We start from the raw sequence: 25127 nt of genomic DNA, 5'->3' as shown, positions 1-25127 counted from the left end.
GATTAGGAACACCTCCAATTTTGCCAGATGGAGCCCTGGCAGTCAGTCCAAGAGAGCTCTAAAAATACAGGTTGACAAATGACAAAAATTTTAGCACTGTAAGAAATGTCAAACGTGATCAAAACTGAACATACTTTATTTATATAGAGATTGTTATACTACTTAATATAGGTAGCAGATGGGTGATTCAGGCCAAAATCACACTGACTTCATTGAATCAGACCTTAAATTTTTTCCACATGCTGGCAAGCTATATTAAATTTTACTTCTGCCAATAACATCTGAAGTGCCTATACATCTAGCATTTGATTTACGATGGTGAGCTGGGACACCATCCTACCAAGTATTGCGTATTCCCACAGCGTGAAACAACACTTGCCTTTGCAAAAAAAGCTCAGTCTATGTAAGTAAGAGAGGCTAGAAGGCAATAGCTTCTGCGAGTTCATAACAGATCTCCGCAGACTCCTGAATTTGGATCCAGCGTCACTATCGCAGAATTACCCTCACTTTAACGTTGTTATCCTTTGACTGTTTATTCTGTACGTAGTATCGGCCTGGCATCAGTCATTCTGCCTCTGTGTATCTCACTGGTTCACTCTAGCAGAGTAAGGCCTCTGAGGTCTGGAGAGCCTGTAAAATAGATCACGCACAGCTTAGAGAGGCTGCAGTTTTTAGGTACCACTGTGCTACAACTTCTGCATACTAAGCAGACTTACACACCAAGGACTCCTGACGTTGCTGTTTCCCTTTACTTGGCAACTTGTATTCCGAGGGTTTTTCCTAAGGTCTCCACTTTAGAAAGTTGCATAGACGCAGGTGCTTCCTGGAGACTTGTAATTTTCGGTTGATTCCTGAAATGGATTAAAGGTAGTATGTCCAACTTGGGTTTGGATTCCATTTTTTAGGTTTTGATAAACGTCACTTTACCTGCAAATGGATAGACATATTCCAGAGGAGCAGCTGGTTGTTGCTTTTTTTTAAATTCTGTTAGTTAAAAATGTATGTTGAGTCTAGTTCCCAAACCATTAATTAAAACTGGTGCTGATTTGTCTTCTTAAAAGCAGCAGGGATAACACTCGCTCTCTTGCTGGGGGCTGGCTACAATGATGGTAGTGTTAGAAGTTGAATTCTTCTAGCAATGAGTGTTTAGAGCAGATGGATGACTTTGCTTTGAGGCCTAAACAAACTTTCTTAGACCCTTGTAAAGCCTCAACCAAAACTGTCTGTAGATTTATCTTAATAACAATTCTAGCACATTTTTCCGTGGTTTAAGAAAGGAGCAGATTATTCATAACTGACTCTTTAGTAATGCTGGCTATATTACAGTGCCCTAATCCTTGGAAAACATTATACTAAAATATAAACTGAGTAATGTCAGACCCTTAAAAATTTGACCTAAGCCATGTCTTCTGCATACGATAATATTTTTTAAATATTATTCAATAATAGGAAATGTCATAGTTTAAATTTTAAGACGGATGATGTACTGAGATTATTACTGAGTTCACGTATATTTGAAGTCATTTTCAGGACAACTGAAGGACACGCGAGGACAGCTTGGCTTGGGATGACTGAGGCGGCGGCACTCCTGGTTGTCTGCCCTCACCCAACCCTAGCAGCAGGTCACCTGAGATCACCTTGCTGTAACAGCAGTGTTCAGAGGGGCAATAACTGCATCAGCCGCCCCTTCTCCCCTTCCCTCACCGGTGAAGTTCTTCCATCTTGTAATAAAAATAAACCTTCTGTGTGTTGTGTGCTGGGACAATAATTCAAAAACCTAAGTTAAGCATAATCCAGCTTATGACTTACAGCAAAAAACCAATCTGGACAACATTAGGTTTTACTACATGTAATGGCTTTATGAAATGTATAAATGTTACTGTTCTATAAAATACATTTTTCATTCCAAAATGCAAATTATAATTCATATTTATTCAGGACTTTCCTTTTTAGTGTTTTAAACTTACTTTTAAAAGAAAGACACAGGATTGCCAAATTAAAGATTTATTATAATGTTTTTATTAACAAACTTTCATTGGAAAGTTCTGGGCGCATTAACATAGGAGGCACATTGGCTTCGATGTTTGGCATTTGACAATCAACAGAATTGCACTTCACTGTGATAGCCTTGCTACAACAGTGTGAATTTTCACGGCAACCCTCGTAGCGAGCCTCTCTCACTGACCTATTCAGCAGATGTTTTTTATCATTTTGCTCAGCCTTCAAAACCCGGTCATTCTGCAAAGAACGCTGATCTATCTTGCTCTCAGCTTTCTTCTTCTGCTTTGACAGAGAGGCTTTCTTGCTTTCAACCCCGTTCACTTCTGTACCACCCTTTTCATCACACGTGTCTGTCTGACAGAATCCCTTTTGGTTATTTGATACACTGTTCTCGCATTCAGAGCAATGCACTATTAGAGGTCCTGCATTTCGGCAGAGAAACTGTGAGCAGCTCATCACCTTTGGAACAGTTCTTACGTTTTCCTCCGGGTTTTGATGAGCATGTGAATCTGTCCTATTTATTCTTTGATGTGCCTGAAACTGTTGCACAGACTGGAGGAAGAAATTTTTAGGCAGAGAGTTTTGCATCATTGTTCTTTTGAGCCTTCCTTGAAGGCAACTGCAGTGGAGGACATGCTGGACTGGATGCATGTAGCTTTCAGCAGCTTGCTGTAAAGCATTTATAGGAGCTACAGAGCTTTGGATCTGTACGGTTCCCGGTGAAGGAGAACACTGGTAACAAAAGGTGTCACTTAACTGTTGACATGAGTGCGGACTCCACTTCACTGCCACTTGCTTATATGCATCAGGACAGCTACACTGCCTGTTTTGAGAGAAAATGGGGCATATGGGGTGTTGGTCAATAGATGTCTGTAGCACAGCTGAACTCGCAACATTTTTTATGCTTTTACTCACTTCACTATTATAGGCTGAATGCATAGGCATACATGTGTTTTGGGGCCTGCTGCTGAAGAGCTCTGAGCAGATATGAGTTTCTTCGTAAGTCACTTTCTCTGCAGGGTTACAGATACTGGTTTGTGATGCCAGAGGCTCAAGCTCATAGTGCTCATGCTCCATTTCTGGTTTTTGACTTCTGGAGTCCAGCTGATATTTGCTAACAGGATGTGATTTATTTTGACCTCTGCCTCCTTGGGCTCCTGAAAAGGTCTGAGAAAAGGCATTACACCGCAATTTTTTTGGTAGTGGGATCTGGCCACAAGTGCCCTGGGGTCCAAGGCATCGGCACATACACTGGAAGAAGAACGTTGCAAAAGCCCAACTAATGCACATTATAAGCATCATAAAAGTGCCAAGCTGCGTGTACGCCAACACTGTAGAGGGCATCATCATTGCTCCAGCTACAAATGTAGTCAGTGCAGCCATTGCAATAGCAGAACCCATACGGCTTAAAGAAAAAATGACTTTTCCCTCTCGGTCAGGGTCAGGGGCTAAGCGATAAGCCACTCCATAATGAACAGCAAAGTCTACAGATAAGCCAACAGCCACCGAAATAGTGACAGATTCTAACACATTTAGCTCCCATCCAAGAAGAACCAGAGAACCTACAGTGACAAAAATAGTCCCAGCTATTGAAACTATTGCATAAAGGCTTATAATTATATTCCAAGTTGTAAGAAGCATTACACTAAATGCAACAGCAACTGAAAGACCCATGGCAATCAGAGTACCATCAGAAAGACTGTCCTGAAGATCATAAAATTCGAGGTTACTCACAAACCAACCATTGCTAAGACCTTCAGGAGCAGAACTAAGCTCACTTGAAATCCATGAGTCCACCTCTTTGTAGAACTGATGCATTTTCTCATAAGCCAGTGTGAAGAGGTAGGTGCTTTGGAACTCCAACACCACTGCCCTGATGGTGTCATTCAGGTCAAAGCGAGGCCCTGGGGTTTTACTATCTAAATGGTACCCTGTGCTTCTTTCTAGCTCCATTATAGCTCTCTTGATACATAATTCAAAAACTTCTTGTTTGTATGGAAAGCTCCAGTGGCTGCAACAGGGGTAAAGAGATGGCTCATCGCAGTCTTGATTTTCCATCCACTGCTTAAATGTTTCAATGAAGCAGCTTGTGAAGTCTTGTTCTTCAGTCTGATAATAAAATGTTTGATTTCTCAACTTCTGACAGAAACGTAAAATCCAAACCTGTGAAGCTGGGCTAGCGATACTAAAACTGCTGTCTAGCTGCAGCTTTCCTTTACTTTTAGGGTTTAAAGGGTCACCATTATCCTCAGGTGTGACACCCCAGATTACTGTAATTGGCATGTGGAGTTCTTCTCCATGGTGGACACGTTCAAACATAAAAAGCTTTTTGTATTCTGCATCATATCGTTCAAATGGGTGAGAAGACCTAAATACCTGAAACTCAGAGAGCTCCAATGACGGCAACTTCATCTTTGGATTTACACACACGATATATGCTCCACCAATTGTTAAGGCAAGGAACCAGAAAAGCCAAATATATCGAAATTTGATAACAATGCATGGCAAAACTTTTTCAAAAAATATCCTGGATGCTTCTGAGACTGCAAAAATAATCTTGTGGAACATTTGGCACAACACTGTCCAGCAGTTTTTGTTGTTGTATACCCTCTGCTGAGGTTTCTTAAAGCAACTGAAAATATTGAGAAGATATCGTTCATGTAATACAACTACAGCAGGTAGCCATGTAACCATCAAAACATAATTCACCAAAATAGCAGTGCCAGCATAAACACCAAAACACCTGATTGCTGTGATATTGCTGACATAATTAGCATAGAAGGCAGCAGCGGTAGTAAAACTCGTGACAAACATGGAAAGAGCAGCATGCTGCAATGTGATGCTCACTGTCTCAGACGTTCCAGCATGAGGTTTATCAAATTTTGTGTAGTTCCAAACATCACATAAGACAAAAGCATCATCTGCTCCAATCCCAACAAGAATAATCAATGCCGTGAGATTCATGAATGGAAAGAACTCAAAATTAAATACTACCCGATAGAGAAAATAAGAAATAATCAAGGAACTAATTATTGCAAACATAGTCATCAGCGTGATAAACATAGACTTCGTGTATACACACATAACTAATAAAACAATTACAATGGCTATGGCAGGATACACAGTATCCATCAACAGGTAATCTTGAAACAACCTATGTTTTATTCCAAACTCAATCCCTGTAACGGTTGTTACACCATCAGAAGCGTTCCAGTTCTCAAAGTTATCTAGGTAAATACTCATCATGCTTTCCCCTTTCTCAGTCGGAGAAAAGAGCATGCTGTATTTTAAAGCTGGTAAGACATAGTCAGCTGTCTTTGGGCTTAGAAAATCCTTGTCCACTAGATAGTGAAGGATCTGGTAAACAGCGTTGTACTTGGTACATTTGCGAGGCACATTTGTACACTTGAGTTGGTCCTTCCTTTTGGCATTCATATCCCAGCAGTCTGGCCCCAGGGTTCCATTGTAGTAGTATTTGGCACATGTGCGAAGCAGCTTTAGGGTGTGAGAGACATCCCGTTCTACAATTTTTTGACATGATGACCTGTTGTTTAGAATAGCAATATAGTTGCCCAGTGTCCAGCTGGGACAGCACGAAGCAGCTGTGGCTCTCTGGCAGAGATCACCAAACTGGGAATGGGATCTGATCTGTATAAAGACAGGCAGGGCAAAAAAATCAAGTTTAAAGTAATAGTCTGAATTATTAGAAACATTCACCCACAAAAAAAATCCCAAAGTGATGAAAATTCAGCTTACGGTCCTTTTGTGTTAGCATTTTAAATTCTTATTTCCACACACATTGTTTTTGATCAGTATCCTCTTACATGCAGCAGACTAAACCAGCAGTAACTCGGTATACCAACTTGTCACAGTGGCATAAAATTGGCAGAAGCATCAAGAATACTGTAATTCTATTGTTTGAAGATGTACTGAGGTGGTTGTTTTTTTTTTTTTTTTCCAGACTGAGGACTGTTAACTCTCTTCTATTATCTCATGCTATACTCCTGAAAATAAACAATCAGCCATACATCAGTGAAGTTTAGTTCTGCTTGGAATCACATACAGCAGTTCCTAGGAGAGGCAGGGACTTAACATCCAGAAAGAAAGGATAAGACAGCTTTACAAAGACTTCCATCATCTGACCTCTCTTCTAGATCCCTCACGTTATGAGTCTTTTTCAGCTCTTGCAAGCTGACAGACATTTCCCCCAACCAGGTCAGCCTGCCACCCAGACAGTGTGTCCCTAAGTCATGCAGGATTTCCAAGGCACAAGCACAAGATATTTCCACTGTGGCATGAAGCACCCCAAAATAAGCCCTGCTGCACAGAAACAACAGTCATGCCTCTGAATGCTGCACCCACCGTGGGACAACGTCCCAAGAGTTGACTCAGGAGTGGAGTGGAGGAAGGTGCAGCATCAGCAAGGCCAGAGAAGCCATGGGGACAAGCAGGCACCAGCGGCAAGTACAGACAGGGCACAGAGCTGGGTCATGGGGGAGGACTGCTGTTGTCAGCTCAAGTGACTGCCCAAAGCCTAGGAACTCCTACCAGAGCTTGACAAAAATGATAGCAATTTTAACATTTTGGTTAAGGACTGTCTTTAGCTAAATGAGTGTTAATCCCTTATGCGGATACTCTTCTTTCACTTCAAGAATATTCCAGATTTAGTTGAAGCCAGTAAGAGCACGACTTAGCTGAATCACCATAACGCACTTCTAGACAAAATTGAAAGTATCTATAAAAATTGAACTGCAACTCGTAACTAACAAGGTTAGATCAGGGAAATTTTCTCAAGCTGGGAAAACTCAATCTTGATAGGGCACAGGGAATGGCTCTTAAAAGCCAGAACTTCTGGCTTGTTATACATGACAAATTAGAATAAATCCTTCAAATAGTTAGATATATGTAAAATTTCAGTCTTAATCAAGTTACACAGAATGAACACATATTAATACAGTCACATTAATAAAATCACGTGCTTAAGAGTTTACAGGATTGGGTACTGAAACCATTATCCATGTATGTTTTAAATTTAGGTGATCTGAAATATACCCCTTCGCTCTTTTTTTTTTTTTTAAAGCAAAATTGCACAGGTTTATTATTAGCAATCCTTTATAATGCAGACAAAAAACTGCACTTGGGGATTCTCGTGGCAGTTATAAAAGCTTTAAATATGGACTTAATTTTGTCAACCAGTTTCTGAACAATAACAAACTGGCATTCCAAAAAACCAGGATAATTCACATTTGATTGTTTCCAGATAAAAACACTCACACATGCAAACTCAGGAAAAACTGAACAACCTACTAAATAAAAGGAAGCACTGGAATAGCATATCTGTATTTTTCATGGCACATCTCCAGGTTAATCCTATGAGGATATAATAGGCAAATTGGGAGGAAAGGATTGTATTGTCTTCTCTATGTATTCAAGTTCAAGATGGGACAATGAGGTTTATCTGCTGTTCTTCAACACTTGCTGCAGGCCATAAACATTCACTGGTAAAGTAACTGTTGCCAAAGATAAAGTAACATGAGCTGGCAGATGGAAATTAGAAATTAAAATACAAAATTTAGCTCCGGATAGCTCATTAAAATACTACGTAAAATGTTAATATATTGTAGCATTGGGCTTTGTTGGTGATCCAAAGGAACTGAAAAAGCCATTTTGCTGTTGCCAGACTTGGTCTGCCACTGGCAATATTTTCATTTATTTTGGAAAAAGTAAGGGAACTAAGCTGTGCAACGTGCACACATGCTGTATCTGTGGGCAGATCTGCCCAAATGGATCCACACAGTGACAGAGAATCACAAATACGTGCTTTTGGGGAAGCAGTCTGAGGAGATAATTTATAAACTTCAAACACTGTAAAATAACTGTTTACAGTTGATAGGGAAAACATTCTGCGATTAACAGGTGAAAAAAGGGCTCCTCTTATGCAAGTAGTAAAAAATTAGAACACCTCCTATAGCTATTTTGTATATAAAGTTTCCATGAAAGTTACAGGACTACCATATGCTGAGCAGCTGCAGGATGGAGCCCTGAAGTGTCAGTAAAACATATAGTTAAAGTAGTTACAAGCAGATGGGAGTACAATTAACACATAGGGGATATATTGTTAGTTCATACTAAAGCAATAGTAGTTGGTGCTGAAATCTTGCTTATCGTCAGAAAAATACATAAATTCTAAGGTTTGCACTTCCAGAAAATAGTGTCTGATTTTCCTGTCTTTGAATACAGAAAGCTTTGCTACTTATTTCAACAGAACTGTGGTCCTAAACAAGCATGAGAATTCAACAAAAAAAATACAGCCAGAAGCGTCTGTAACCAGAAGGTCACTGAAGTCATCAATTTCTTCTGATAGCTGCAGTGCAAGTCAGCATCCTCTCTAGGGACTAGCTGCTAGCAGAACTTAGCATTCAGAAGTGGGGCATATCGCAGCACTTCATGAGTTCTAAAAACTGTTAGATGTGCTTAGAATTGTTAGCAAGTGTTCACATCATTTCAACGTGTTATTTGTAAGTAACAAGCATTTTTTTAAAAATTTAATGAAAAGAGCTTCAGCCCTTTCTGAGCTCCGAGTATCTAATTTTTATTATAAATTTACAGATAGACCAGCAATAATTGCAAAACCTAACCATATCCATTTGTTTTGTCTACTAACTAGCTAAAAATCAATGCTGCTATCATGATGTACTGTTGTTCTGCTCAGCTGAGATGTTCCGATTACTATAGTCTTAAGTAAATACCTAAATTACAAAAAGGATCCATAGAAACATTATCTGCAACAATATTCTCTATAAATATCTACACAACTGCGGGTGTAGCTGAAGTAGCCAACATTTAATTTTCTGAAGTGTTCTTATTTCAAAGGAAGAGATATTTTCATGGATACAAGATGTGTGGTGCTTGTTTTTTGAAGTAGTTTCATCTTTCCCTCAGAAAGTAAAGCGGTATTTCAAATAATATATTATTATCAAAGTGTCCATATAGGGAGGAAAAAGAAAAATTCCTCAGGAGTAATGCAATCATTACAAGGATTATTCTTCAGAGGTAATTAACTGTCTTTATTCTGTTATATGGAAATATTTTTTTTTTATTCAGACTGCATTGCTTTGCAGTGATCTATACTACCTGGGATTACCTGCATCAGCTGTCTATGTGACTAGACTTCTACAGTTAAATGCACAGATTAGCATCTCCTCTCTAACTCTCAATTTTTACCCTTGTAAAAGGTTATTCTCCACTGTATCTCCTGATTGAACTGGCGATATGACGTACTCCCTAGCTCAACTGAGCTGGGTTAGTTTGAATACTGTACTTTGCTCACCTGGCTCATTCTGATTGAAAGAGATAAAGGGTAATCACATGAGCCATCCTGTCTGTGCAATAATTTCTGATGGGAAGATAAGGAACATTTCATGAGCATGTGAGGACAAAACACACTTACACTAACCGAGGCCAACCAGGGCAAAATGCCCCTCAGCAGACTGCCAAGGGAGATTCATTGTACAATGTTTCACCACAAGTCAACATTTTAAGCAAGAAAATGCCAGCTGTTAGGGAAAACAGTTTGGGAATTTGCTAAATTAATACAGTTGTCTAAAAGGCAATGATAAACAAATGTAATAATGAAAATATTCCTCATTAAATAAATGTGGTACCACATGAAGGTAATTGTTTATGATTATTTTTGCTTTGGAGGAAAAAAAATTGGAAATGAACGGATCATTATTAATAGAATAAAAACATACTGCTTTATTTCCATACAAAGTCACTAGTACACAAAAATTTATGGTTACTCAGCAGTTTAAAGGAGTTCACTCCAGCAAGTGTTAAGCTTATATTTTACAAACATACCATCTGAATGCTTATTTTATTTTAGCCTTTGTCAGTTCACTTCCATCAGTTGAAACCAGACACTGATTTCAATCAGAGTGCTAGATTATCTTCTAACATGCATAAAAGAAGCTATGGTAGCCTCTGAAGCTGGCTGTTACAATGGTTACTTTGACTGTGCAAGGTACTGAGTACAAGGAAAGCCAAGAAAAATTACAACGAGGCCAGACAGACAAGGCCAAAATGTCTTCTTTCATTTTCTCAGTTTTAAAGAGAAAATTAATATTACTCTGAAAGTATCACTATCCACATCTAATTAATTGGGCTATATTTCTAGCTACTGTATCTATGTTCCTTTGATGTCCATCTGCCAACCTATTCTCTTTTAACCTTAAAAAAAAAAAAAAAAAAAAAATATCTGAGTGACCCACTGTGTGTCAGAGAAAACTGCATATGCTATGAGGATGCAGCTAGTTCACCTGAAGGTGAAAAAGTAAGAAAAATTAATTATTTGCTGGGAAACAAGAACAAAAATCCATAGAATAATATTCTAAGAGGAGACACACAGAAAAAGTTAAGGTAGTCCTTTCTGCAAAGAAACTTCTGAAGCAACCCTTCTCCACCCCATTCTGGACGGTATTAGTAGCAAACCCAAATAAATTCCCCGATATAATCCGATTTACAAATTGAAAGTTGTTTTTTAACTTTATCTGCATGTGCTGACTGACCATTCGAAAAGGATGTGAGCAATGTGAAGTCCTCTCATATGCTACTGGATGGCAATGGGCAGCAAAACAAAGTTTCAAATACATGCTTCATATCTGCAAGTTAAACAAGTTAAATGCCATCTTTACTTACCCTCAAGTTATCTACATTGCACATTGACTTAATTGCATTCAAATTCCATAAATTCTCTCCTTCTGTTGATGTAAACACCACTCGTGAATAGCGATCACCTGAAATTACAGGAGGGGGTTTTATAGATTGTTTGGGTATGTCTGGTATCAAAGACTGAGGCAAAATCCCACCATTCAAATGACACAGATGAAATCTTTGTCAGGTCATGGGAATCCACCTCCTTTTCAAGATGAGCTATTTATCTGTAAGACTCAGTCCACATGAAAGTTTCAGTTTTCTTAAAGTGCTTATAGTAAATACAGCATCTTCAATACTATATACCACTTAGAAGCTCTACAGACTTCTATTCAAGCAAACTATCTTCTGAAATATGACAAACAAATAAAAAATCAAAAGATCTAATCAGCAAACTATGAAATTCTTGGCAAAGCATAATGACAGTACACAGATAATAGTAATCAAAGGCTGATTTAGTAAGTCAGTTGGGAATATAAATAATAATTATAAAGCTGTTTCTACAAGAATGTTTTTGCTTTAGAAGCAAATGACTGCAGTGGAAATTGTTGTGATATCCTTGAGGCCATTTTTAAGAATTCTACAGTTTAGACACATACAGCTTAAATTACAAATTAAATCACATTTATTAGAAGACAGCTTTTAGGAAAGGAAGTAATTACTTAGTGGCAGTGAGATCTTTACGCATAGCTAACAAGGGAAACATATATACAAACACAAATATATGGTACCGCATAACACAATATGGTACTCTGGGTTAAAAAAAACATTATCACGTTAATTACAATATTCCAAAGACCAAAAGGCTGAATTTTTATCACTGCTGTGAGTGTGCCGAATTTTTGCCTTTCCCAAGACTGTAACAAAAAGACTCAGGGGTAGCGCTTTATGATCTCTGACCGTGCTTTAGGATCACGGAACCTGAAATCTCCAGATCCTGGAGCAGACAAAGAAAGATACCAGGAATGACAAAAGGGTCAAGAGGAAATCAACTGTTTTCTTTAAATAACAGACTGGCAAACTTTCCCACAGAAGCACAATTCCTTCACAACTGCCACAACTGAGACTACGCAGAAACAGTAGTGGAAAGAATGAGAGTGAGACTATGCAGAAACAGCGGGCAGGATAAAAGGAGTTGTTTCTGCCTCAAGTTGCAGTTAATGCTCAGTAGAGTTTCACGTACATTTCCTCTTCCTTACACAAGATACGCTCAGTCTAATTTGGTTCTGCTCAGAGAGGCAGAAATGATGACCTTGCTCACATCCTCTCACTTAGAGGTAAGACCATACTGTAATTAAAAAAAAAAAAAAAAATCATAAATCTGTTTTTCACCCTGGTTTTCACTGGTCATCGCTCTCTCAGATCAAGTAATATAAATAAATAATTTCACGATTATGTTTTTGTGGTCTGTTATCAGTCCTCACATATCAAAGTAGCTGCAAAAGAGCCCAGGTCATTATATGAATAAAGGCAAGATCTACATCTGCTAATGCGTGCTCTCTGCCAAAACAGAACTTAAAGTTTTGCAGTATGCCTTGTAAAAAAGTCAATAAAGACTTCTTTGTCTTTTTTGTCCTCTAGTTTAAGTTAGACAACTTCATAAGCCTTCAGTACTCTAAGGTGGGTTGGTTTTTTTAATTTTTTGTTCTTTGAAGGGGGTGTTTTGTTTGGGTTTTTTTTTGTGTGTGTATAGTTTTTCCTGTGTTATTTTTCCTAAACAACCCCCTAAATTCTTACAAGGTATGACCTGTGGATGTCTTTTAGGACATATACAGGAAAAGTATTTTGATTTAGGTTTTTTAGAGTTAAGTTACTGGCACAGATAAAACACAACATCTTCCTAGTGTGAATTAAGTGCTATCTCTACAGTCATACACAAAACAGTGCTTTTACAATGATCAGCATTACCAATAACTAATAAAAATCTTTACAGGAAATACACTTAAAGAAAGCACTTTAAGTAAATACAGTTGCTTCCTAGGAAGAATCAATAGAACACAACATTTCAGCCCAATTTCTTCAAAGACTTCTGCACACAGAAAGAAGGTACTTATCGTGAATATACTGAGAAAAAATATTTTACTAATAAGGCATACAATATACAGAAGAGCTCAGAAATCATTCAACTGGCAGAAGTTTTTAGCCTTCCTTACATCATTTCTCCACTTACTTGGAATATCGCAGAAAAAGGTATCCTTATGGAAGTTCCAGTCTGCTTGCCTCTTCTCTCTTTCGTAGTGATCATCTGACCATCTGTCATCTTGATGACTAAAACAGAATAAATAGTTTTACCTTACCTTAGCAAAGAGATTGTTAATAAAGGAGCATCCAAACAAGTAACACATCTTAATAGCTCTCACATATGAGAAAACATATTTTTACCAATGTGACTTTGCTATACAAAAACTGAAACATTAATTGAATTTTTTGTTCAAATTAGAGACCTCAAAGGAAATGACATTGAGCCCAGTGCTGAAAATATCCATAATTCAAAGAGAAAACCAAAATTACATACTTTTTTAAAGAGCTTGTGATGGGAAATATCTAGTTCCATGTGAAAGGCCTTGAGAATTGTAGATGATCAGATTCAGTATTTATTGAAATCAGTGGCAGTATATATATTAACTTCAGAGGGTACTAGAGCAAGTGCTATGTACATACAAAAAAACCCCAATAAAATGCATTTTTAATACAAATTCTTACCTTTTAGCTTGCTCATCTGCATATTTGAAAGGATAGTTTGCAAGTGTTGCTTTGTACCCTGTGTTTTTCACCATATTGTTCCATGTGACCAATCTCTGTCCTATGGCCGTCCCTCTTGGTTCAAAACCCTAAGAGAAGAGCATCACAAAATTCCATTAATACTTTTCATTCTTTAGCTGAAACGGGAAAGTGGAAACATGATCAAAGTGATGGATAGTTTTCATTATGAAGCATAGTTACTCCAGGCATCTACTTCTAAAGGTAAAATGCTTTATGACAGGTGAGACAAAATAATGACCAACTGTATAGAGTGACAAGGGATTAAGATTTCTTGCATGTACTGCTTCTCTCCCTGAGAAGTGATAATAATTTAGTCTATCAAACGTTCAGCACTTAGTTTTCAGAGCAAGGGGGTTCTACAAAGTCCTCTTCTGTATCTCAATTATCACTCTTTATGATTAAAAACACTCAAGTATATCTTCTCTATTTCTCCAAGAATAAGGCAAATCTTTAAATAATTTTGAAAGTGTCTTTGAAACAATAACTTGGCTGTTTTCAAGAAACATCCATTACATATGGATATTTACAGATATATGCTACTATAATATAAATAACAATAACTTATAGGAACAGTATATTTTTATTTAAGGATAATTAAATGTTTTCAATAAAAGTCCTGAAAGCTACTCATGGGTAAGATAGCTCATGAAAAGTAAGAAATGAGCGCAGTATTTAATAGAATCTGATAAAAATTACTTTCAGTCTTTCAATATGGATATCATTTCATCCCCAGAAGGCACTTAGAATTCCCTTTCCTTTAATAGATCCTGGCCCTCACTCTTTGAAACCTGATTTAGAACGTATGGTCTGTGTTGTACTGTGCTGTACATCTAAAACTGGGATGAATTTACATTATTCAGCGTACAGCAGTTCTGTTGAAGGACACATGAGCTTTCAATAGCAAAATGCAGAAGGAATTTAAACTAGTGGATAACGCTCTCTGATGGCAACTGCATCTTTGTATCACCATTAGCTGCTCCAATGTCAAGATTTAATATATATTTTTAATTAGAGGAATTAGAAGGCTCCAACGCCTCATTTCTTTGTGGATGCATTAGACAGAACTTGCTTCTGCAAGCTTACTACCAATTGAATCTCTCTGGAAATTGATTCCCAAACAGATTCATAGTTCAGGGAACCTTTTCAGGCATATCAAGAGTCAGTTTTTCCCTCTGGGCAGATCTCAATTTAAGAGGAATGTATCAATTGCTGTACTTGCATCTGCTGTTTACTGGTTTCACTGAAAAAACAACAAACCAAACATACTTATTTGACAGTACAATTAATATTTACCTACCAGCAATGGATCAGAGAAATCTGGAAGATCTGGAACTAATATTCCAACCAGCGCACAGACCACTATTAACACAGTACACATGCCCAGGACCACCACGGGCCAGTCGGCTATCAAGGCAGCATAGCTACATGGAGAAGAGCAGAGAAAAAGATGTTACAGAAATAAAAGTTATACACAAAATTAATCCATACTTCTCTAAAGAACCATGTTGAAACACTGACCTGTTTTCATTGTTTTACTTATGTGAAATTAAGCTAGCTATCACACGTGGATGGAAACCATTTGGAAACAGTTTTATTTCTATACTTTTTTTTTTTTTAAGTAAGAAAACAAACACACACCCCACACACACTATCTATCAAATCTCCTTACTGAAACTTTCTATTCTTATAAAGAAAAGCTTTTCATATCAGATTATTATCCTCCCCCCCCCCAGGATTCTGACAAAAATGCAGGCTTTATCTCAGGTTGTCTTTGTGCTGCTACAGAGGTGATTAACTATGGGCTACTGAAATAGATATTTCTGTTATTTAGTACATGCTCACTATTTAAAACTGCCATGGCAGTAATTTACATAGAATGTTTTTACATTAAAAATGGAAAAAAGCATATGTGACATGAAAACTGTTGTTTAAGACTAAACACATTTTTTTAATATAAATACTTTTTCCTTAACTTTATACTTAACTTTTGGCATGGATATTATCCATACTTGGGGACCACTAGAAAATAGATGCTTTGTTAAAAATTTAATGATAGAAAACATTGCAGTTGCTTCTTTAAAAGCATAAGATTTTTTAAGAAAAATATCAAAGGGAGAAAAAATCAATTTTATAGTAGAACCCAAAAGAAAACATTTCCTCTATATTAAAAAGTCATTTAAAAAAATACTCAAACCCTATATACTAATGATCCATAAAATCCATTGCAAATTCAAAGGTGCAGGGGAGTTGCAACATGATACATAAACTAATCAGCATTAATTGCTTAGTCTTCTACTATAACACATATCCTTGGATATTAATTCCTAGTTCATTCTGAATTTTAAGAATGCACGAATTTTTATATGCAAATCCAATTTTCATCGTCAAAGTATTTTTATTTTTGTTAAATTGACAGAAGAATATCAGAAAATAAAATGAAACCCAGAAATCTTAATTTCTTAATAATTTTACTTCCAGTAAAGACTTGAATTCATAGTGTTTATGTTTCAAGGGCAACATTGTCTAATCTTGGGAGGAAAGAGAGTACAGAAAGTCCCACAAAGTTTAAAAGGCATTAGAAAAATAATTACAGGCTATGAATCATTCTATACTGATAGTCTCTGTACACACTAAATATTGATCAAGAAGATCTATACTTTTATTTCCTCCTCAACTTACATGTAACATAACACAAAAGTTTATAGCAGAGCGCTCCTTTACTTATTTCTACTGTCTTAAAAGATTATGGTTCTTTTTCAGTTTCAGAGCAACTCATTATCTAATCACAGTTCAAGTATCGGCTCTACAGAAATTTTCTGTCCCATTGCTAAGAAGGGAGGTAATGCCTAGCTCCTCACTCCAGCAACAGCTTCCCAGTTTTCTAACTGTAAAATCAATGGCAGTGAGCAAGCTTATTGCTGACTTTCCATAGGATGTGGAAATAGGTATGGCCTAGGGTGTATCTCAATTTCCCATTAGGTAAATGTGGAATAATTCTTACATTCTCACACAAGAGGTTAATTAGCAAAAGCTTGAAAAGCAATCTGAAGTGTAAGTTTTTATTAAAGTGAATCACAAAGGGGCAGCTTGCCAAATGAGCAATTGTACAAAGTAGAACTGAAGGGAAGTAAATGACCTAATAGAATTTTCCTATTTATAGGACTAAATGTTTTCATAAACACCAAGTGCTAGATTGACTAGCTATTATAGACATTTGCTCTGAAGTCATAAAAATTATACTCAAAAGATTTATTTTCCTATTCATCACTAGTGCCAGATTTACCACTTTGACATGTTGTCTCTACACTTCCATTCTCAGCTGAGCAGCTCTTAAATTGGTTAAATGCTTCAGCCACTAGCTGTAAAATAAACTATGTCCTAGGTGAACTGTTTAACATGTTAATAAGCCACATACAGAAGACAGTAAGTGTTTGTTTACACCTGCAAATGTGTCCTGTTTCTTGTATCACATACTGAAATTAAGATGACCTGGGCTAGAACATCAAAAAGGACTAACCACACTATATTTTAATTTTATTTGTCTGAGCATAATTTGGTGCTGCTGAGGGCTCTGGCTCCAACCAAGTTGCCTACAGCCAGCCCAGATCCCAACCCATCATAAGCGGCTAAACAGATGGCAGTAATTTTATTCTTCACCCATTAAAAAGCCATAAAATGAGTTCAGTTACTTGTTATTTTCTCCGTGAAAAGCAAGCCACTGCCCTGACTTAGATTCTGCGTAAATGACCACTTGCCTGACAATGTCCGAGTCCAAGAGGAAACCACTTAAATCAGTTCCTCAGTCAAGGAATCACTTGCATTCAGAAAGCACATCCTTTGTGCTAAGCACATACTTTAGTACTTTTCTAAATCCTAAATCCTGCTTTTTGATGCCTAATTAAAACTACAGTAGTTCAATGAGCTGGGCGCATGGCTATGCTGATACATTATAATTTCTTTTTTCTCCTCCGAACTATTCAAGCACTAAACGATGAATTCTCAATAACTATGACACTGACTGAAATATCTTTTTTATGCCATTTCACCCCCTGCTTTCAATCTAGTTGTTAGAATGGGGACACCACTGTAAGCTGCCTTGTACCATGAAGATGCATATAATTTTCATTAATATCTTTTCTTCTGCTGTTTTTCACACCCCTGAAAAAGGTCTGAGGCTTTTTTTTTTTTCCTTCATGTTCTAAACAATTAAAAATGCTTAGGAGATACAGTCATTAATTCAATCTATAGTTATCTCACCCATTTAGCACCACTAAAGACTGGTTGCAAGCAATCTGCCCCAAGGTGATCTAAGACATCAGATGCTTTCTTAAAAAGCAGGGGGTGGGGGGGGTGGGGGTGGGGGGGGTGGATAGTGCTCCACTTTTCCTTCTCATTTTAAGCTATAGCATAACACATGGATAGATTTAAACTTTTCAATTCAAGCACCTATATGCAGACATACTGAGGTTAAACCACTACCCAGTCTCATACAGAGAGACAGAAACATACCATATATATAGTTTCTGCATCATAAAGAGGTCACCATGAGCAATAGTTATTTGTTTGGCTGAATCCATATTAACAAAAGATTTATGTAACTCAAAAGAGATATTTAGCAAACAGGCTTGTTCTTTACTAACGGCAAATTGTAACAGTTTTAGACAAGTTGCTCTGTTGTTTTCTCTGACCCTGCCATTCTTCAGAGAATATGCAGTCCAAACCTAGTGTTCCTGACTGCGTGGGGTTTCTGGTTTTAGGAAGAAAAAGAGATCATTACAATGAAATTTCTGAACTTTTCTGTCAGGTTGTTTTATCATTATTGATGATACAACCAAGCTGCTTCTCAGAATAACCCTTAATCAAAAAAGGTACACAGTCATAGGCTTTTTATGCTTGTGCAAAAGTGTATATATACACAAAGAGAATGGCATGGACTGTAGTAAAAAATACCATAAAATATTTGCCAAAAAGGAACATTGAAATCTGCATAGATTTTAAAATTCTGGCCCAGTATACTGTCTCCAAAAGCCTCTCCAAAAGAAGCTATTTACAAAAAGACTACTTGGGGGGAGCACAAGAGTTTGGCCACCATCTGTGGTCTATTCCCTTCCTGCTCCCCCAGGATTCACAGATGTGTGATCAGGGATGTTACAGAGCTTGTCCTCCTTTCAGTGTTTACTTCGGGACCCACTGTAGATCAGTTCTTCTAAATGTTGTTTCAACTTGCTGATGCTGCCTGGTTCCACAATTTCCTGTGGCAGTTTCAGAAATTCCCTACCCACTACATAAAGAACTACTTTTTTTTTTTTTTAATCTGTTTTAATTTGATTGCCTACTATTTTCCTTGAATGTTCCTTACTCTTGCATTGTGTGGGGAACAACAGTTTTGCCATCACCTTATCTACTGCCTTTATGATTCTGCAAACCCCACATGTGACAAATATTAGACTGTACCTTTTTGGTAACTTGAATGGTCTGGCTGGCCTGGAAGGAGGAAAAAAAGAGAGTAATTGAAAATATGTGAAATATACATGCATGTGCCAATTTGTTTAATTCTTTCCATACATGGATAAGCAGTTAAATTATAAAAATCAGATATTTGAGAATATGAATTATTTTCAAAGGCATACAATCATATCCAATTGAGTCTTTGCAAACAAGTAATTCAGAGAATAATTACAGCTACAGACAGCTGGGTTTTCAAAAGTGGAATTTTATGCAGCTGATTTGGGGGATTACTATTTAAGAGTCTTTTCCAGTTTTCAACAAGAGACCAAATAAACTAACATGATAAAAATTCAGTACTGTTGAAAACCATGACAAGGTTTGCATATGATGGGAACAGACAACCAAAACACCATGTTCTGACATTACAATTCACAAACCTTCTTAATTGTCCTTCATAATTCCACTACAAAAAATTATTTTGGAGATAAATTCTGTCTTGTTGTAACGCAGGAAATAGAATGACAAAAGATACCTACATAAAATAACTTTTCTATGCAAGTTCTTGTTATTTGTTAAAAATCTAATACAAACAACATTACTTTGATGAGGAGATCACAAACCCAAATGCAAATTATTTGTATCTGCTGCTGTTCAGGGAGCACTTCATTTTGTTAGCTATTGGATCAGTAAGTTTCACATAAATTTCACTTTAAAAAAAAATTCCCATGAAGAATATGCAAGTCCTCTCAAGAATTTCCTGTCTACAAATGTGACATACAATCACTCCAGAGATGTAACCATACTATGGCTTCAGTTAAGTTATGGACTTGTTTTACTTTTACCACCAAGAACATATTTAATATTACTTCTTTAAAAAGGCATAGAAAACAATGAATTAAGAAACAGCTACTTGCATAAAATAGATCACTTAGTGTTTCTACATTGAGGTCTCCAAATGAGTAAAGATTTGTATTGTTTCACACCACCAGATAAACAGCTCAAACTTCAGACTCCTTGGAGATTTTCACAAAAGTTTAAAGCTTTAATTCAGTGCTCAGGAATGAGATTTGCTGTCCTTCATAGGATATGGTTCAACACACTGGGTTGAAATTCTAGTCCAGGAGAACCAAAGCATTCTGGCATCACCATCTCAAGTTAGCTGCAACCATGCCTGTACTAGGTGCAAGTACTGCTTAGACCGTATCTATTTCTAACCCTGAGCAACTGTAAAGGTAAAGGGGAAATAATCCATATAAAACTGAGCCTCAGAAACACCATGCTTTGTTACACCAAACAAAAAGTATAATCCAATGCAAACCAGCTCTTAACACAGCAACAGGCCACTTCAGACAGATTCAAAGCACTGCTAACTAGCATGATAGTAAAAGGGTGATGAAAATGTAATTGACAGCATAGAGTAATATAAATGTGACCATTCCTATTACCCTCTTCCTCGGCAGGGAGGATGGAATAACAAATTAAACTAGCAAAGCTAAACACTGATGCTAAGTCCTCTTTTACTCTTCATCTTCATTCATGATGTGTCTCAAGCAATATAACACAAATATAACTATGATGGAACTTTGCATCCAGAAATATAAAGCTAATATATTTATTTCCTCAAGAAATATGAATCCATTTTAATGTAACTGTTATAAGAAATAAAAATTGTATAAAAGCCAATTTCTATCAGCTGTAATTCACTGCTGTCTGGAAATGCTCCAACCTGACAAAGTAGTAGAGCTGCTAACAAGGACATGCCCATAGGTAGTACATAGTAGCAAAAATTGCTCCTTGAAGCCATGAGGAAGCTGGAGAAAAGGAGAAGAAAAGCAGAATAACCAATCTGCAGTTGTAGTAACTCAAGGATTAAGGAAACGTACAGACAAGGATTTTCTATTAAATCCAGGCACAAAAATTAAGCTTAAATTTATGAAATGTCACCATCCTTCAGTTTGTAGTCCAAGATGCACAAATTTGACTTTCAGAGGTACTGAACATACTCAATTTCACAACTAACGCCAAAAACTTCTGGTACCACCACAAGAACAACAGACTTGTCAGCAGCCAAAATGTACAGAAACCCAAATAAACTGAGTTCTGAAATGATTTTGCAACAGTAAGTTGCCTGAGGCTGAAAAGAAGTTGTGGCAGTCTCGGGACTTCTCGGCTATCTACAGCCTTAACCACAAAACCAACTTTTCTCAACTAAGGCTAGACTGGATGATAAGAAACTAGGTACTGAAGTCAGAACTCAGACTTGAATCTGAATTTAGTAGTAACAGGACTCTCTATGAAGAGAAATGCTTAAACAGACAAGCCCTTTCATGGACTAATTCAGCACCAACGCAGAGCGCAAACTGAATGTGTGCTTCTGTGCCTGTATGAAAAAGGGGACAAAGCTACAGAGTCAGGTAACAGATTTTTGTAATTGCAGCATACACTCTTAGGTTTACAGATTAGAGAGAAATATATAGACATATTTACTGTTAATATGGTGATTCAAACATGAATTTCTAGCTTTTATTTGTAAAGATCTGAATTTCCATATATGCTCAGTCACTTGTGAAAGCAAGTCCCATTTTCATCTGTGTCATAATGGACCCTACCATGTGTAACAAAACCATACAACTAGTTGGCACAACCAACAGCCATCCAAGGACAACAACTAGTACAAACTTTGTAATTACGCTGACTTGTGTACAGGTTTATATGACAATTCCAGTTTATACTGGCAGATAAAATTGCCTTCCGTATCCTTGGACTTTGTCAATTTTAGTACCCACTTTTACAACAAAGTTAACCTACAAGGTTGAAAAAACAAGCAGGTGCTTTAGTTGAGAATTAACTCCCATAGAGGCAATGTTCTCCTCTGCATGGGCTGCAGCACTGCTATCCACATCATCATACACCATGCTATACAATCGTTACTGTGATCTCCACTATAAAGGGTTAGCTGGTTCATCCAGAGAGCCATGTCCACATCACTACACACTCCCCCCAAATACAAGGGTTTGCTTGGACATTGGGGTACAGAACCTCATCTGAGGTCCTCAAAAAGCTGGCAAGACAAACATTTGTTGGGAAGGACCCACATGTAATTGAGAATGCTCTGGGAACGATGCAGGCACTTTCTCAATGTATCTTCTTGTATATTCAACTCTTTCCACAGCTCTCCCAGCCCCTTCTGCATGCAAAATCTTAGTAGATGGGCATGTTTTAAATCTCTCTCTTCAAGCTTTACTCGGTCTTTCAATTATGTCTCTGTAACTATACGGCAAAACAGATTTTCTCAACAGAACATAAAATTTGTTTTAGATAGAACGTTCAAAAATTAACGTTGCGTAATTTGGTTTACACAAAAGTGGTAAAAATACCAACACAACCATTCCTCATCCTCCCCCTTTCCCATCAAAATCAAACTACATTTCCCTCTGTTTCCTCCACCTGCAAAATATATTCAGCGCAGAACAAATGATGATGATTAAGTTCTTCAAAGTTAGGGAGGGTTAAAGGTCACACCTGCTATCAAACTGTTTTGTTTTGAAAAGCACACATTAAAAAAACCTGTGTACGCCCGGGTGAATTCCAGCAGTGTAACCAATCCTTTGCAGCTGTTGTGATGACTCTATTATATCGGTCAGAAGTTATCCCTGAAAACTATGCCCAAAAAATTCTTTAGTTATGCTCTAAAATACAGAAATGCATGGCAAAACCAGATCTTTCCCACTTAGTGCTGCTGTGTCTAATTTTTGAAGTATTATGCTTTCATTTAGCCAGTTTAAATAACACCACTGACCTCCAAATAAAGAAGTCTAGACAAAAAAAAAATCCTCATCAGTTTTCATGAGAAAGAAATGGTGAATTCCATAATTGTGCTGGGACAAAAGCCAAGTTGATCTGTGTATTATATTACCTCTGTACTTCTCACAAGTCTGATAGTGGAAAGTGACAATTACAGTTGTTTGTGACAGGACTAGCACAACCAAGTTATTACATAAATTACAGTCACTGATTAAAATCTAATACATACTCTGCCAAGGGGGGAGAAGGAAAGGGGGAAAGAAAAGGACAGGCTCTATTCTACCACCATTTACTGCAAGTCTCAGCCCCCTATTCAACAGATGCTTTGCTTCATCCTGTCCTTTCCTAATGGTGAGTTTAGACTGAGCATCATACAATTAGGAACTACATAAAGAAAGGATAACTAGATTGGTTAAAAACCCCAGAAGTTTCTCAACATGAAATTTATTTGGTTGACTAGCATCCTTCTGTGCAACATGGTGAAAAGGAGGAGTGGTGTTTAAAAAGTGTTGCTATAATATCTGAAAGTTTACTGTAGGAAATAACAAGAGTATCAGGAGGATGGATCAGGGCACCAGTTTGGAGTGGACTACTACAGCTCTAATATTCACCTTCCCAGCCTAAATAAGCACTTAACCTCAGCATTTCTACGAATGTTTTGAACAGGGTGGGTAATAGAAAACATTTGTGCCTTTGTGTACGTACTAACTGGAATAGGGGCAGTCATACACTTAAAAAATACTATTGTTTTACATATTTTTCAACCTGAGAAAGAGGACGACTGGTGCTCTAGCTTCCTGAAGGGGAACACGCCATGCCATTCGGCCACATCCTGCCTTCAGGTTCTCAATGCAGCCAAAGTTTCCTTTCAGTTACAGCACTGAAGGAGTTTTCTCATGAAGGTTAATAGATTGGCATGGGTATAACAGAGAGGGGAGTTCGGTCCTAATTTCAAGAACCACAATGAAGAGCAAGCTTTTGGAAATCATAAATATTATTAAATCTAGTTCTGTAACCTTCATTTTGCCTGGACATTACATGGCACAAAGCAATGTTTCACGAGCGTGTTCCTCAGCATGGGACCATTCCAAATGAATTTAACACTTAAAAATTACAGATGGTTTACTGCTTTTGCAGTGTATTTGTTTCATTAATCTAATGCATTTCAGGGGAATACAAACCTGAACATGTCAGAGGACAATAAAAGTACCTAGATATTCCAAGACATTCTTTCGCAGTCTTTCTTCACAAACCTCAGTTTTGAGAAAGGTATCAATTTAAGTAACCCTCTTTGCGTCACACCACCAGGAATCAATGCTAGCTGCTTCCTGAGTGGGTGCAAGAAACCCTGCAGAGGGTAGCCATGAAATAGAAAATTAGGAAAACAGGCTGTGTTTTGAAGCATATTTTGAAGAGAGTTTTCTACCTGTTGTGGAGCAACCAATACTTTAAAAAAGTGTTAGCAGCTATCGATAACCTAAAAGGTTGAAAGAAATACTAATATGATTTTGAACAGGAACATTCCTGCCTACATTAATAGTAACTTTTTTTTTAAGTCATCAATACAAAAAGCATCAATACATTCCAAAACATATGTTTGTACTAACTTATCCAAACAGTACCTTCCTAAAACATTTAAAATTCCTATTATAATTCTGGATATTGCCCTGGCTAGACATTTGATTTCTGATTTATTTCATGCCACTTAGATGCAATTAATTTCTGTGTGCAGATGTAGAGACTGGACTCAGATGTAGAAGGACTCTTCCCCTTTTTTCCTTGGAGGAACAACAAACCAGTTAGACTTTGAGCTAAAGGTAATGCCTGTGGGGCTACCACCCTGAGATGGGGCAGCAAAAAGGCACTGCCTGGGATAGTTGTGCCCTATTCTAAGGTGTAAGGAAACAACTAACAGCATCACGGATAAATCCAAAACTGCCAGCACAGGTGCTTCTCCTCTGTTTTGTTCCTGGGAGACAGCAGCTAAGGGATGCAGAAAGCTGGGCTCCCAGCAGCAACATCCAGCTGATTCTGGTGCTTTGCTGCAGCTGCGCCAGTCTCCAGCATTGGTTGAAAGGGACCATCTCCCAGCTGGAACCAGCACTACTTGAGGAAGCACTGCTGTTCTTCATACCATTGCCTGCCATCAAGCAGTTTATCATGAACCCCCAGCTGAATGGGCTAGAAGCATCTCAAAAAGATACACACCAGGCTTTGCAACCACTTTTCCTGCTTCATTGCAGGAACAGGTCTCACGTGAAAAAGTACTGACTGCTGATAAATGCCATCCCTTAGCAAATCCAGCTGAGATCCATGCTCAGTGACATTTGAATATAAACAGTGACAGCCAACCATTATTTCAGGGCTCAAACCCAGGTGCAAATGTAGCACAGAAATGG

The 25127-nt window shown here is 37.6% G+C and overlaps 1 protein-coding gene across 10 annotated transcripts in view; it reads right to left on the bottom strand.

Moving 5' to 3' along the window:
* Positions 1-1977: 1977 nt before the first annotated feature.
* DISP1 (dispatched RND transporter family member 1) overlaps positions 1978-25127 on the bottom strand; it is a 92931-nt gene continuing 69781 nt past the window's right edge. For 8 of the 10 annotated variants that reach the window (XM_075496483.1, XM_075496482.1, XM_075496486.1 and 5 more), the window contains 7 exons: positions 18931-18960; positions 14774-14897; positions 13417-13544; positions 12884-12981; positions 10699-10796; positions 9332-9397; positions 1978-5649 (listed from right to left, as the gene is read on the bottom strand). In XM_075496483.1, coding sequence (XP_075352598.1) covers positions 2008-5649; positions 9332-9397; positions 10699-10796; positions 12884-12981; positions 13417-13544; positions 14774-14897; positions 18931-18960 — 4186 coding nt within the window. In that variant the 3' untranslated portion in view covers positions 1978-2007. The remainder of the gene's footprint in view (positions 5650-9331; positions 9398-10698; positions 10797-12883; positions 12982-13416; positions 13545-14773; positions 14898-18930; positions 18961-25127) is intronic. The other 2 variants (XM_075496481.1, XM_075496488.1) reach the window with 1 other exon arrangement.

Source organism: Mycteria americana, chromosome 3 (genome assembly GCF_035582795.1).
Source record: "Mycteria americana isolate JAX WOST 10 ecotype Jacksonville Zoo and Gardens chromosome 3, USCA_MyAme_1.0, whole genome shotgun sequence".
NCBI classification, from domain to species: domain Eukaryota; kingdom Metazoa; phylum Chordata; class Aves; order Ciconiiformes; family Ciconiidae; genus Mycteria; species Mycteria americana.
This window is presented reverse-complemented; position numbering and strand designations above follow the sequence as displayed.